Raw genomic sequence first — 15,931 nt, 5'->3', positions numbered from 1 at the left:
ATGCCCTACAAACATCAAAATGTAGCCAAAGACAATTCAAAAGTAGGTGACCATCCAGTGTCAAGAGAATTTGAATACTGTACTTTCAACACTTGTTACCATCAAATACAATAATGCACCAATGCTACTACATCGCATAAGGGGAGGGTATAAATAAATGGTTCATCGGTAATATGCTGAACAATGCACAAGCTCTCAAAATCACTACCTCAAGATCTTCATTGTAAAAGAAACCAAGTCCAAAATTACCAATTAGATCCATACCCAATAAGGAATTAATGAAAACTCGTACTTATACTTTCAGTTTTTGTAATTCGTATAAAAATATAATTTTGTAAAAAATAAATATATATCACAGGCGGTTTGTTCTTCATCTTTGGTAGTTGAGGTAGTGTCGGCAGCAGACCTGGGGAGACAATGATTGCATTAGTGCCAGGCCGCCTTGTCCAAATGAAAGATAATCAACAACCAACTTAACTGTGAAGCTATTTATAACACAAGACATTAAGGAAATAGCAAATAAGTAGAGACCCTGTAGTCAGAAGGCCATTAAGACATAGGAACCTGGAGTTTGCAGGCTTACAGCATATATCTGAATATAACCTGGGTTAAATCATATGATGATCTACGTAACCAACCCATCTTCATTCAAATACAAAGTACAAGCCTTAACCATATGGTTCTAGTACCAAAATAGCGCTTTTGACTTCACTACGGGGTCCCTACACTGTAAGACAGTACAAAAGCTGAAGAGTGCACTCACACTAAGCGTGACCTAGCACCACTACACAATGTGCTAACCACTCACAAAAAATTGACTCATTAATGTGTACCCAAACCCTATTAAATACATTACTGCCTACACCACAAAATCGAACAAGAACCTACCTTACGGGGTTACACCTAGACAGTTCCTAGACCTCACTGCCTAGTTCCTCTCCAACTCAAGTCTCAGGATGTCAGAATACACCATTCTTAGGATTAATTTATTTGTAAAATGAAATTACAATTCTGCACACATATTACAAAGAACTGACTATGCTTTGGTTATTTCATTGAGATTTACACTACACATTATCCTAAATATATAAAATGCAAGCACAAAATATCTGAAGTCAATATGGGAAAAAAAAATAATCATTTTTCTGTTCTCCCTAGCACAGGCAGCATTGAGGCAGCTATCCCCCGTGCGACGAATGGAATGTTTCTCTTGCTGTTGGTTGTGTCGCGGTGCCTGGCTATCCTCCCTCTACCTCACACCTTCCTAACTTCCTGATAATGCCTGGGGCCCTGACTCAAGCCCTGCCTGTCTGCCTGCCTGCATGGCTAACCTGCTATGTACCTAGTGTGTGGTGGAAAATCATAAATTAGTGAACAGTCTCGTAGGTTAGTCAATAATATAATCTATTACAAATGCACTCAAAATAATCTTGTAAATGATAATATATCATGACATGTATAAGGCACAATAAAACATGAAAATACTATAGCCAACCTTCAAATGTCAAAAAGTACCTTCCTCTCTTGCAAGACTAAATTTAGAACTTAAAACACTATAGCCATCCAGTTTGTTTACAACAAAGAAATAACTGAAATAAACAAAGAATACATACCAGCAACTCCCCATCCCCCCCCAATCTTCCCCCCATTTAAATTAGTAGCGTCTGTTGGGCCCCTGGTTCATGCCAACTGCTCCGCCTGAGCCGCCGCCGCCGCCACCGCCACCGTAGCTGTTGGGGCCACTGTTGCCTGGGTTATTATAACCACCACCTGAGTGTGAACAAACTAGGTGACGTCTGATACTTTGATATACTGAGCAAGGTGTGGCAGAGATTTCCACATTTTAGATATCTACTATCAACCAATTCATCCGAAGTATAATGTCAATTATGAAGCATAACTGTGGATGGAAACTACTGTTTAGGCACACATTCCAGAAATTAATGCATGCAACTCTTGCATTTACACAAACGAGAGCTCAGTATACGGTATACATGGGTACTCAACAACTATAATACTTTAGTTCTTGCCTAGCTGTTCTCCCAATTTGATCAAATCCAGTGCCTTTTGCCATTAGCACAAAACCAACAGCTCATCTACAGCACCCCCCCCCCCTTATACCACCTAACCTTGTGTTGCACCATGAGGAGCGTACAAGCCCCAGGGTAGGCAAGTTGGTCCTGACATTTAAGATGAGTGACCAGCCTCACTCATTCCCTGAGTGGCATTACATGAGCAATAACCCCAACAATCCCTTGGATATAAACCTACACATGCTCAATCTAATGGGAGTGCCCTAAGGTGCCGTAAGTTGGTTATCTGTTTAACATAAGTGTAGTAAAAGTTTTTTTGGTGAATATAAATCACTCAACATACCATGTACAGTCCTTGGTTTAAGCAGGGATACAAGGCAGCACTCAGTTTGCTCAATAAATCCATAAACCAAAACCAAACTAGGCTGTACCCCTCCCCCATCTACATCCATTAAAAAATGTGAGCAATCAATTTCTGCACTTTTATACAATCAGTCTGACTCATTACTGTCTATGGTCCTTAAAACAGAACAACCATTTTCAAAAGTTAATGATGGAGGAGGAACCCCCACGTATGAGGCTATGAGCTTCACAAAAGCTGTGGTGTGAACCTTCCATTTTCCACTATATAAATAGAACAGCTTTGTTTGTAATTACAAAGAACATAATTTCAGAGAAGTACAAGTTCATTCACGTACTTAGCAAAGTCTTAAATGGAGAACAAGTTAAGGTAGTCTACACTGCTATTATTTCAGTAACTGACATATCAAGTGTTATCATTGGGAGGGCCAAGTGCAACATAAAATAACTGTAGTTATCAAGTCAATTTTACAGCAAAACCAAGAGGGTACATACCAGCATTGTAGGGGGTGGAACGGTTGGTCTGTCCATATCCCTGGTTCCTCATGGGACCACCACCATAGCTCTGACCATAGTTGTTGCCAAAGTCATTGGGTCCCTGGCCCCAGTTGTTTGGAGTGCCACCATAGTTGTTTGCCTGTGGGTTCCAGCCCTGGTTATTCTGGTTGCTTCCCCAGCCCTGGTTATTGGGTGGTCCTCCTTGCCATGGACCCTGATTACCATAACCACCCTGGTTGTAGCCTCCAGGCCCACCCTGGTTGGGAGTGCCATAGTTGCCCTGGTTGCCCCATCCACTGCGGTTGTCTGGTGGTAATAATCATGAATTAGTACAATAATTACCTAAGAAATTTACACATTCAGCTTGATATTAGGCTAACCACAACTACCACTCTGGACACCAAGCTACCCCATCAGCCTGGACACTAAGCTCACCAATAATTACTATACCACTTTGGATGACAAGCTAATAAGCTCACAACTATGCTTGATATGCTAAGAAATAAACAAAAAATAAAATCATCATCTAATCCTGTATTGCCCCACGGGGAACATAGGAAGCCCAGGACTAAGAAAGTTGGACCTAACATTTAAGATGAGAGATCAGCCTCACTCATCCCAGTGGCATTACGAGAGCAATAAACCCCAACCACCCCTTGGATATAAACAGACACAGGCTCAATCAGGTTGGAGTGCCTTAATTACCCACTAAACCACCAGAAGCAATAGTTTGGCTTTATGGTTACCACCCAGCATAGTAATTGGCTTCCTGTGTACAGGAAACCATTTGGCTTGTCACTTGCAGACAGACGGAAAAAGAAAGGAAGGAAGGAATGAAAGGCCATAAGGGAAAAGAGGGAAGAGGAGGGAGAGAGGAAAGTGAAGCCAACCGAGAGCAGCACTACATCAAGTGAGTGGACTTTGACAGCACCCCAACAACTACTGAAAACTTTTCACCTTCACTAACCAAAACTCATCTTAAATGTCAGGACCAACTTACCTAGCCCCAGGCTCCGCTCCTCATGGGGTGACAGAGGACTGGATGATGGATGGACTAACCAAAACTAATAATTTTGGATGCTTAGCAAACTTACTACCTTAAACTTAGCCAAGCTACTGACCTCATATGAAGAACAATGAAGGTCTGCAAGGACCAAGCTGCAAGCCTCCCAAGGTACAATTACATTGGTTATTGAACACTCTGAGGAGTCTGTTCTTGTTCTATCCCAGTGAACAGACCCATGAACACTTGGTGGTAACCACATAGTCAAATAACAGGTGATGTGGAGCCTCCTTTGGTGCCCCTGTTAACTGAAGCATCCACCCAGAAATCAAATCTCCGATGTTAATCATCGCATCTCACAGACGACACACTACCAGACACATGACGTACGTAAGTTCCCTGCACTCATGGAAAAAACTACCAAACCTGCCTAGCAAGGGTTAAATGCTCTGCTAACGAAGTGTAATCATTTAACCCCGTCATCATGAGCTTAACTCCTTAAAACATTGCCACGAGCTGATCTCCCCACCAGTACTATATCCCAGAAGCAGAGGAGCTAGGAAGCACTGGGCAGCCCTCTCCTAACCCCTGTAATGCACCAATTGTTGACATCCTGGGTACATCCTAGTATGCTCCTACTACCTAGAAATAACATACAAGTCACTGTGACAAAAGGGTTATGTTCCGTCACTATTAACTGCCATCTTGTGTGCTAAGTGAATCAATAACCCTAACACTTGTGTTGCAAGGCTAATACCCTTATCACTTGTGATGCAGGGTTAACAGTCTTATCACTTGTTATACAGGGCTAGTAGCTTTATCACCTATGATGCAAGGCTAATATCACTCGATGCTAGGCTTACTAATGATATTCCAAACCTGAATAACCATACCTTAAAGTTTAAAATTTTTCCCATCTAATGACAAGGTAATGAGCCGCGCATGTCTAACAAAATGGGACACACGTTCATTCACCATGAGGGCCCCCCAATCCCCTACATGTTAAGACATGACCATCCACATTTTCCTAAATGAAATGAGTAAGCCAATCTCATACCCTCCCTTTTCGGCAGGTTTTCCTTAAATAGTTCATCTAACCACTTCAATCCCGTCAGTTACTTAGCCATTTGCTTTAAATTTTCATTAGCTTACCTTGCCAACCACCTCCCTGGTTGTTGCCCCAGTTGTCATTCCTGTTGCCTGCCCATGGTCCATTGCCACCACGTCCCATGCCACCCATTCCTCCCATACGACCACGCTGCTGCATCTGAATCTCGTTCTTACTCAAAGCCTTCTTCACATCCACACGCTTCCCCTTCAGCTGGATGTTCTTGTGCACTGAAAAGACTTTTAATGTCTAATATCAAGGGAAGCTTAATTGCAGACAATCACTGTGCAGGATCACTGGTAACCAGTATTCCCACCTCAGTGTCATCCTCGCATCTTAAAATAAGCAACAACCAATTTTCAAGACATCAAGGCATTACTATCGTCAATATATCATAAGATACTGGTAGTTACTTGAACACCCAGCAAAACTCACAACAAGCTTTGTCCACGGCATCATAGTCCTCAAACTCTACAAAGGCAAACCCTCGTTTCTTCTGCGATTCTTTTTCTGTGGGGATGCTAACCGATACAACTTCACCAAACTGACTGAAAGTCTCACGCAGGTCCTGTGGAACCACAAATATTGTCAACACACCTTCATATTTAGCAGCCATAGCTTAATTTAAGGGGGGGAAAAAAGTCCACATCTACCACTTACAATGTTATAAGTGAAGAGGAATATAATTCACTGACAACTCATCTTCTGCAGACATATATGATTAAAATATTAGGACCAAATTTTTTCATTATTTGGCTATCTTATCATTAGTTTGCATGAAAAATTGTAAATGACCCTATTCTACTAATTTTAAACTAACCTTCTAAACCTATAACATGTCAGTTTATGAACAAAAAATATTTTATTACAGAAATGGGAGCTCTCAGGAATTAACTGAAATAATCCTCCAGTCAACAAACCGCACAGCTTAAATAAAAAATAAAAAAATAAAAATAAAAATAAATAAAATAAAATAAAATAAATCAACTGCACTTACATCTTCATCAACATCATCCTTGATACCACCAACAAAAAGTTTCTTGACTGTCACACCAGCCTCAGGTTTGCCAATCTCATCCCGAGGAACAGCACGCTTTGTGTCAACTGATCGACCATCAATCTATAAATTTAAAGTATACTGTTAGCGCTACAATCTTATCCAAAATATTTAATATTAGCAAACAGACTCCATATAAACTAAATTTACACCATACTACCACAGTAATAGAGATCCAAACTCTCTCCCCCACCCAAGGGTGGGTCAAGTAAGGTCCAGAAAAAAGAACAAAGAATTAATCAACAGTATGCTCAAAAAACCCTGCCACATCCTCATTAAAGCCCTCCCAATCGTGGAATCATCTCAAAGGCACATGTGTACCTTCGTAACTGCCCATCAGCCTGATAAAATTCATCCAACCATCTCCATCCTTTGTTTGTCCAAGGTTCAACCTACAGTATGTACCTCTTTCACACCATTATTTATCTACCACCACCTTGGCCTACTACTTTCCAACCTTCAAATTCATATACCCTTTCTGCCACACTGTTATACCCATCCAGATCCCTCACTCACATACATTTGGATGGGGTGAGGTAGGATCGAAAAAAGTAGTTAAGTTACAACCAATATACTCAGTGATATCAGTCAATTACACACACACCAGCGCTTGAACTAAATACTATACCTTGTGTGGCCTGTTCTTTTGGGCCTCATCAACCATATATGCCTGTGAGAAAGCCACAAAGCCAAAACCCCTGGAGCGTTTTGTCTTGGGGTCCTTCATAACAACCACATCAACAATCTCTCCATACTGTTCAAAGTAGGCCTTCAGGCTGTCATCTGTAGTTCGGTAATCTAAGCCACCAATGAACAGCTTTCGCATCTGTTCTGGCTCTGCATGCTCCTGTGGGGAATGGGATAAGTTACCCTTCTGTATACAACTACTCTGAAAAGCACTACACATTTACGATTATGGGAATATTTAATACGATCCCTTAACACGGTTCATGTAGTATTATTCCTTGTGAAATTGCTTTCTGTCAGTATTTGTGGTTTAGAATATTTCATTACAGCTTAATGTAAAATACCAAGCAAAATTACTATAGTAAATTTGTACTGCACTGAACACTGCTCAAGGTGCATATAGGCCTATCTAAGGAGATATTCTGTAACGAATGTGAAATAAGCAAAACAAAGGTTACATTAAGCTTACATCTTACAATGACCACTTATCACCCTAACAAGTTCAATCTCATACATTTGAATGTGAAAATAAAGTAAGAAAAATGTGTTTTCTCTAAGCAATGAAAAATGTAAAACATACAGAACTTAAACCCAGTATAGTACAGTACATACTATACCAGGAACCAGTAAATATATGATCTAGACCTCCACACACATGAAGAAAGTTACAATTCAGCCAGCACAACAAACTCAGATAAAACCCTTTAATCCAGGCTAATACTTAGCTGTATTCAACGAACACTTCCAGCTTAATCATATTCATTCTCCCTTAAAACACTGCCTGTAAATACATCATTAATTGAAAATTTCCTATCTTGTGTATCAATTCAGGATCATTGGGCATGAGCACCTCTCAAGCATGGATAAGTCAGAACCTACTGTACTCCACAAGAGGGTACAAGTGAGCCATGTATTTCAAGCTTATAAAAGGTTAAAGAATGGCTAATCATATACTGATGTGTATCAAACCAGTACATACTTTCAGAGCAAATTCCACCTGCTTAAACAAAAACCCACCTTACTTTCTAAATACCCAAGTATATCCCATTGCTTCAAGCAACAACTCTTAACCCCTTCAATCCAATAACACAGTTCTATTTCATTCTTGCTATTTTCAGATATCATTCACCCTGAGAAAAGTGAAAAGGGGTAATGAATTCCATACTTCCACTCCCACTTGAAAATTATCTCCAAAAATGAAGAAATCATCTGGTGGTAGCAAGAACAAACTAGATCATAATGATGGGATTAATGCTTTAGTAAATTTTTACTACTTCCCATGCCAACCATATTCATTAACTATTAAATTTACTTATCATGAAATGAAGTAAATGATACAAAAATATATACATGCACTTCACTGAACAAGCTAATTGAGAAATCTCAAACTTATGTACAGTATAGCGAATTAAGTACCCTCCCCCCTAATAACCTGTAAAACAAGACAATCACCCAATATACTCACCATAAACAATACAATTTCCCCCCCAAGAAAGTTAACAGCACAAACTTTTCTCTATCTGTACTGTACTGTGGCTTGAACTCTATACTATCAGAATCAGTTTTCCAATAAGCCATGCTGCTTGACTCATCGGATAATCTAGCGTCCAATCCACAGCACAGTATAGATGGATAAAAGCCTGCTTACATCTCCTGTGGCACTACAATTTCCCCCCTTTTTTTTTTTAACCCCCCCTCCCCTCCAGAACAGCTGCCTCCTTACCGAATGGTCTCCTCGGCTTCTGTGTGCGGCGTGCCCACCTCCCATCTCATCATCATACTGTCACAAGTACATAAATTATTCAGGACAAGAAATGGGAACAGGCAGCAACCGCAAGTGGTGCAATTCTTCACTTTCACCAGCAATACAAACACCAAGAAACCCACTACATTTTTGCATTGATTATATCTTTGCTTGTACTGGTTACTGTATTTTTTTTTTTTTTTTGTTTCTTCACAATGGTAGGTACAATATGCTTTGCAAAACTGGTTATTTAAAATGATTATCAGTTAAAATATATAGATATGGTAGTTTTCAAATCCATTAACATAGAATATGCAACAATTTTCAAGCCAAATGATACAAATTACACAGGCAAAACACATACCAGGTAACTGACAGTGGCTATTCATTAACATTTTCCTTGCTATCTTACGAGGCATTTAAGCTCTAGTCTCTCACTACTCCATTGAATCTCTGAGCTTCTGGTTCAGAAAATGTTGGCACTGACAGTACTTTATGAAGGAATCCAGACTATCACTATAAGTAAGTACAGTACACACAGTGTTGCGGTTTGCCATTTCACAACAGAATACCTTTCAATCTGTAATACTGCTGTATATTAACTTGCATACTTTTCAATTTGGCAAGCTGATTTTAGCAGTGGAACAACCCCACTGTAGTTAGTATCAAGGACACAGAACCATCTAATTTTGGAGTAATCTTCATTACTTCATTACTTTTAATCCTATACCAAAGACCTTCAAGCAAATGAGTAATTTCTGGGCATTACAAGTTTCAATGGTTTATTTCTTTTAAAAGTGATGAATAACATTTTTGAATCAGTCTTTGTTTACAATTCCCAACAGTACGAAAAAAAGACTGATGCCAATTTGGCGAGCCATTCTTGGCAAAAAATTAGTTTCATTGATGAATTATCCAGACCAAGCCTACATTTTCATACCCAGCTTCACTTAACCACACCTAACAACCTATTTCATGCTAACCTAATCAACTTATCCTAACTTTACCTATCCCTTAAATAACTATTGTTTCTTATTCACCAACCGATTCCCTTCACTCCAAAACACTTCTGCACACTTATACGAGGTCTGTCAATTCAAATGCTTTTTTTTTTTTTTTTTTTTTTTTTTTTTTTTTTTTTTTAAAGATGGTCCCATATTTCCTCAAAGTATGCTCCAATGCCTGTATGGTCACTTGTTATCTTTGTTATTTACCATCACATGCTTCTCTTTCATTCTTAATTGACAAACATGACTCACAAAAGATTAAGGAATAATACGCATAACATGCATTAGTTGGAGAAGAACAGACACGTTTAAAGATGGGAAGAGGTTGTGAAGATCAGATATTCAACCTCATGTCTTTAGTGGAAAAGTTTCTAGAAAAGAGAAAGTTGTATGTGGCCTTCGTGGATTTGGAGAAAGCATATGACAGCTTGGATAAACAAGGAATGTGGAAAATATTAAGAATACAGCATATGGAGTAAATGGGAAGTTGTTGAATGCCGTAAAGTGTGGGTATGAGAGTGCTAAGGCTGCATGTAGATAATGAACCGAGTGAATTTTTCTATCTGAATGTTGGATTGAAACAGGGTGTGTCATGTTTCCATAGCTGTTCAATCTGTACATGGATGGAAGGGGAGGGGAGGGGGGGGGGAATTATCATTTCTGCCAAAACAGGTTTCAGAGAATGATTTGGGGGGTTGGTTGGGGGGCCATTTTAGACAAGTCTAAGACACTTTTCTATGGCATTTTTGTCGCAAATTATTTCTATTCTTGATGATCACCTAACCTATCCTAACCTTCAAGAGTAAAATAAAAATAATCTGCAATGAAAATGCCACAAGTCTCAAAATCATCTAAAATATTGAATGGATCAAAATCTTATAATTGTTTTTGGCTGAAATGATAATAGAAATGGATGGGGTTTAAGAGGTACAACATAGGGAGGTGGACGTTGGAGCAGCCATTAGAGAGTGCAGCATTTGGAAACTTTCTGTACTGTTGTTTGTAAATGATACTGTATTAAGTGAAGACGAAGGGGAACTGCAAGGCATAATGAACGAGTTTGGGAGAGTAAGACAGAGAATCGAAATGTTATAGGGAAAAACAAAGTTATGGTCTTTGAGAGTCACTGAATGTACAGTCAAAACCAAAAAGTCTTGTAATGAAATTCTGTGGAAATATCTGCTGAAAGACCAGTTTTGGTGCTGTCTGCTTTGTGTCGAACAGAGAGCTGGTAGCACTTACATGAACTGCCATTTGCTCCAGGTGACTGGCCTGTGATTGCCAGCTTTTTCTTTTGTAACCAAACAAATCTAATCTACATATTCTTTCTGCCTGCTTTTATTTTTTTACATGAAGCATCTCCTTCCTTTTTCTTCATTAGCACATCTGCAACATTATAATTCAGTTAGCTGTGTGTTTGGAAGTCAGTTTTCCATCTTTTTTACTGTAAATCAGCTAATCAAGTGTGTAATTATGACCTGGGACTGACATTTTTTAAGTGTTGTAAAACAGCTGACTATAGTATTCAACATGAGAAATTACAGTTTAGATTTTTTTTTTTTTTTTTTTTTTTAAATGGTTGGCGAGCTGAACCCCACAGACAACTATGAACACAAACCACATAACTGAAATCTATGCACAACTACTCCTGTGATTCATACTAAATGCAGTTAATTTCTTACAACAAACACTGTTTGCAGGTGCTGCTTCCATCATTGTGATTATTTCCTGGTCCTATAGTGGTGTGATAGGACAACCTGAATGAAGGTGGTTCTCCATTGTGCCTTACTCCCGTATTCATCTAATCCACCTATTTATAATTACGCTTATACCACAATTCAGTTTGAGGTTATTCTTATACCAAAATCATGTTCGAGCTGTCTGTTCAGGCTTCGTTTCCCGTAAATAAAGGGAGATCATGCCACCTCTCATCTCCCTAAAGTTGGATGCATAAGAACATAAGAGAGGATAACTGCAGTAGGCTTCAGAATTTCCTGGGTTCATTTATACCATCACCCCATTGCCCAAAGATATGAAGCTTAAGTAAGGCTTTCCGGCTAGACAACCACAAATACAGTACGTTGTCATAATGTTTTAACTGTTGCACCTTAGCCTTTATCATTTTTTCTGTGCCTGCCCTCCTCTCTTCCTATTTCTCCCATCTTTCCTGTCACTACTTAATGCTTTTCTTTCCGTTACAGGTGGCTTTACATTGAGTGCATGTTGCTTTCCCTCTCCATATCAAGGTATAATAGGTCTGCTTGACATTTTGTGTTATGGTGTAAGATGTAATGTCCAGGTGATCATTGCCTATCTGTTAGCATTTCGTCTCATACGAAATTCGGACTCATTAATTCACGCGTGTCGATATTAAGGCTTCAGAATTTCCTGGGTTCATTTATACCATCACCCCATTGCCCAAAGATATGAAGCTTAAGTAAGGCTTTCCGGCTAGACAACCACGAATACAGTATGTTGTCATAATGTTTTAACTGTTGCACCTTAGCCTTTATCATTTTTTCTGTGCCTGTCCTCCTCTCTTCCTATTTCTCCCATCTTTCCTGTCACTACTTAATGCTTTTCTTTCCGTTACAGGTGGCTTTACATTGAGTGACGAGCCAAATGGTTTCCTGTAAGCCAAGAAACCATTTACAACACTGGGTGGTAACCATATAACCAAACCATACGTGCTCCCTATGTGTCAAGTGGGTTGGTGGAGGGTTAGTGCCCCTCCCTGTAAAACAAATTACTCAGAGTCAAATGGCCACCCTGTACAGGATTATGGAGTCTGGCAATAGACAGATAGATAGACTTTTAATCTGTGGACAAAACTGCAACACCAACTTTCTTCTTTGACTGTACAGTGAGGTTGAATGAGGAAATGGAAAAATGCAATGAGTGAGGATGGAAGTTCGGAGGATGAAGTGCTTGAAAGAGTGCAAGATAGAAGAGAGGCTGCTGGTTCTCTGAAATCAGTGGTAAAAAAAAGCTCCATGAGAGAACTGTGATGCCAATTCTAAAGTATGGAAGTGAAGCTTGGACTTGTTGGAAGTACAAAAGTGAAAGCAGTGGAAAGGAGTTCTCTGTGAGGAGCATGTGGATTTACATGGAGATAAACTGACAAATGAGGAAGTGAAGGAGCATATGGTGTGGATGTGACAGAATGCATTGGGAGAAACATACAATGACATGGTTTGGCCATATGTAGGATGGAGAGCATGATACTAATAAGCAGAGTGAGTGAGGTGGTCAAGGTTAAATGGAGAAATACAGTGGGGAGGTATATTAGAGACGGGGGTTGTGAGATGGGTGGAGGGCAGTGAAATGGCAGGAGACAGGGCAACATGGAGGCAATTTGTTTGTGGCCACCCCTTATGGGATTAAGGAAACTGGAAATAGACATATATGTACCACACAAGGAACAAACTGTCCCATAAACAAATGTACCTTGTTCTACAACTGTATTTCAGACGACCCTATTGCATAAATTATAATCAGTCAAAATCTTGCTTGGATTTTTATCTGCATGTTTTGAAGACTGCTATGCTGCCAGTGATGGGATGCTGCTCTAGTTTCTTTCAACTGCAAATTGCAGTGGTACAGCAAAACCGAGTGCCCTCAAATGCAGATAGCAACAGCCATCATTACTCATTCCAAGGGGCAGGGAAGAACATGACTACGCTACTGCAGTCCACTCATCTACAACGTCACTTTCTTAAAGCAATTAACCTCCAAGACAAGAATCATGACTGGCAGAAGCTCAGCATTCATGTTTTCATTGTACAAAGTCAACACTCAGACCTAGTTTAGCATTCAAGGATTGTACACAACTCAAAACTTTCTCCCAGGCCCTTCATTCATCAAAATTCAGATATAACCTACATTTACCCATTTTTCATTTTATAATCTGGTTTCTGTACTAAAATCTGCAGATGTACTATTGTGAGGTGAGCAATAGGAAGACTGGTACTATATGGTAAGAGAAACTAACAAGGCTGTGTATTCCCCCCCCCCCAGCTCAACACCTTAACTGTTCTTGTGCAAGCATCTGAGTGTCATATGCAATGAGTTCCTCAAGCAGGAAGTTTGCATGTACTTTTGCATAGAGCTGGCATATGCAGGAAGTTCCCTATGCATTCAGAAGGGCAAAAAGGGGCATATGATAATGACCAAAAACATCTGAAACATGACAAACCATTAAAACGCTGTACTGTATGTCTAAACTACAGTAATATGAAAGGATGAGCCAAGGTTATGAAAAAAATAAATACAAAATGATAAAATAAAGGCTGAAGCACAGCAAGTTGAAATTAAAAGTTATATCCACATCCTGGACAAATTTTGGGCTTATGCAATTCTAAGCAACTATCTAACATGTATACAACGGCTTTAACCCCTTCAATACAATAATGCATATTATATTCTGGTTCCTTTCAAACATTAGTTCAACTTGGACCACATACTGAAGGAGCTAATGATGGCTGAACAATAGCTTGCAAGGCTCACTCCAGAGCTAATTAAAGCAAGTCAGTAGCACCTGTGACCATTTCTCAGGAAAATTTCACTATTAAACATCAAGCCCACATGAAGAATATAAAATGGGAAAATTAGATTAACGTCAAAAAAGTGAAAATTGTAACATACTTTAAGATAAGAGGCCCGGAGAATCCGGGCCAACTGTATAATTTGATGAGTAAAATATGTTTTGAGATGTTTTACTTTGGGTTAATTAAAAAGAAATTAAGCACTGGCTACTTTTTCAATGCCTGCCCCACATCAGAGCTGGGCAATTGATGCAAACCTAATGGCAGATTTCTGAAACGGGGTTAATGTGTATCCCACATCCTAGGCCAGCTGCCAGCCAAGGCCAGCCTACCCCAATGAACAGATGTGAATTATGTGCATGCAGTTCCCTCAGAAACTTTAACTTTCTGAAAATTCTGTTGCCAGGTCCTAAAAAACAAAATGCATCTTTTCCTGTGAACAGAGTCAATGATTGCATGTTATTCTGTAGTTCATCAGGAAGCTTCCCATCCAAGTATTTAACAGGTCTATTTGCTTGTACGGGTATTGTTGCTCAAACTTGCATAAAATAAAAATAAAAAATAAAATCAAACAAGAAAACATGTGCCCCTCAACTATAACACCAAGAGCCCAATGCTGGGAGTATACACCTACAGCAGGTTTACCTCATGATTATGCATCTACCATTGTCAGCCACTTCACTGCCGAGAACTACTGCTCAATCAGAGCTGTACTAATTATCCCTATCAATTTCCACCTAACGTTACCATTACACTATCACGTGCACAAGCATTTTCTTATTTCTAACAAGTAACGGTAGTTAACTGCGCAAATTACTCGCGTAGCTATACTCAAAGAAAAATGAATTGCCACTGTCACAATAACAATTATCCGTACTCGGGCCACACGTGTTCAAATTAGGGTTTGCTGACGTGGGCTTACGCAAGTTACAAATTCCTATCTACCCGCCTTCCCTCCCAACTATCCTGTAACTAAATCCTAATCTAGTCCTACTTAACCTGTACCACCAGCATCCAAGCCTATCAATCCAGAACTCCAATATAACCCACCCAATCACAAATGCGTGGTTTAAAAATTAATGTCCTTTGTTCCACGTTCTTTTCTAAAGAACCCTACAAATTCCAGGAAATCGTTCACAGTTCATCAAACAACGTTACACAGGTCCACAAAAATCGAAAAGGGGAGTAAATCATACGGGGTCGAATGGAACAATTGCAGATGAGAAAATGAGGTCTAGGGCGAGGCCCGGCTGGGGGTGGAAGCCATCCGCCATGACACCCCTAGCCGGCCTCACCAACGCCTCTCAAAAATTCAACACTGAACACACCATTGAACTAAGCTTAACTTTCTATCACTACCTACACACCCTAATGGCAAGGAAACAACTTACCTCCTCCTTTACCATTTTGGCTGGTTGCTGATCTGCTGCCGACAAGAATTCAAGATGAATAAGGAGCTTCCGCTACTCTACGTCCTTCTCTCCACCGATCCTTCAGCGATGCGTCACGCTGGCCGGGCGTCTGTAGGGGCCCTTATTTATCTTCATTAATATACAACTTTACAATACGATTTTTACCTGAATGACACAGATTTGTAATACAAGTACTTTAGTAGAGTATCACATTTCAATAAATTGTGCTTACGTATATAAAATTAAGGCAATTTACCAAGGGCCGGATGTGACGTGGCATGAGGGTTTAGCGGGATTTTTAAACCTCGCTTTCGCACACTTCGACAGGAGTTGCTATCAATTTCTCAGTAAATCTGTGAACCTTTGCTATTAATATCTGAAATTTAATATATATATATGCTCAAAACTGACCCAACGAACTGACCCAACGAACGTATGCCGTATATAATGCATGTAGACTACAGTGCGAGGAAATATA

General features: G+C 39.6%; 1 protein-coding gene across 4 annotated transcripts; it reads right to left on the bottom strand.

Moving 5' to 3' along the window:
• Positions 1-292: 292 nt before the first annotated feature.
• Positions 293-15,543, bottom strand: LOC145410470 (heterogeneous nuclear ribonucleoprotein 87F-like). 4 transcript variants are annotated; one of them, XR_013899270.1, is made up of 9 exons: positions 15,433-15,543; positions 8,470-8,526; positions 6,688-6,906; positions 6,000-6,122; positions 5,438-5,570; positions 5,047-5,241; positions 2,889-3,197; positions 1,614-1,742; positions 293-1,342 (listed from the first exon to the last, which is right to left on the bottom strand). XR_013899270.1 is itself a non-coding variant. In XM_080280623.1 (9 exons), exons 1-8 carry the CDS (start codon positions 15,445-15,447, stop codon positions 1,655-1,657), a joined length of 1,167 nt encoding a protein of 388 aa, XP_080136749.1. In that variant the 5' UTR covers positions 15,448-15,543; the 3' UTR covers positions 293-1,342; positions 1,614-1,654. The 4 variants fall into 4 exon arrangements, 3 of the variants coding, with proteins under 3 accessions (XP_080136749.1, XP_080136750.1, XP_080136751.1); XM_080280623.1 differs by having other exon boundaries at positions 1,614-1,770; XM_080280624.1 differs by having other exon boundaries at positions 1,614-1,770; positions 5,047-5,232.
• Positions 15,544-15,931: the final 388 nt, after the last annotated feature.

This window comes from Coenobita brevimanus, chromosome 85 (assembly GCF_032717465.1).
Source record: "Coenobita brevimanus isolate Jiangsu-jjx chromosome 85, ASM3271746v2, whole genome shotgun sequence".
Taxonomy (NCBI): Eukaryota; Metazoa; Arthropoda; class Malacostraca; order Decapoda; family Coenobitidae; genus Coenobita; species Coenobita brevimanus.
This window is presented reverse-complemented; position numbering and strand designations above follow the sequence as displayed.

What these genes read in the sequence shown, in the direction of transcription:
- LOC145410470 (XM_080280623.1), bottom strand. An exon ending in TGCCGTGGACAAAGCTTGTT is followed by an intron (nt 5,242 to 5,437) that starts GTGAGTTTTGCT and finishes AGACATTAAAAG; the next exon opens with TCTTTTCAGTGCACAAGAAC. An exon ending in TTCCACCCCCTACAATGCTG is followed by an intron (nt 1,771 to 2,888) that starts GTATGTACCCTC and finishes GTTCACACTCAG; the next exon opens with GTGGTGGTTATAATAACCCA.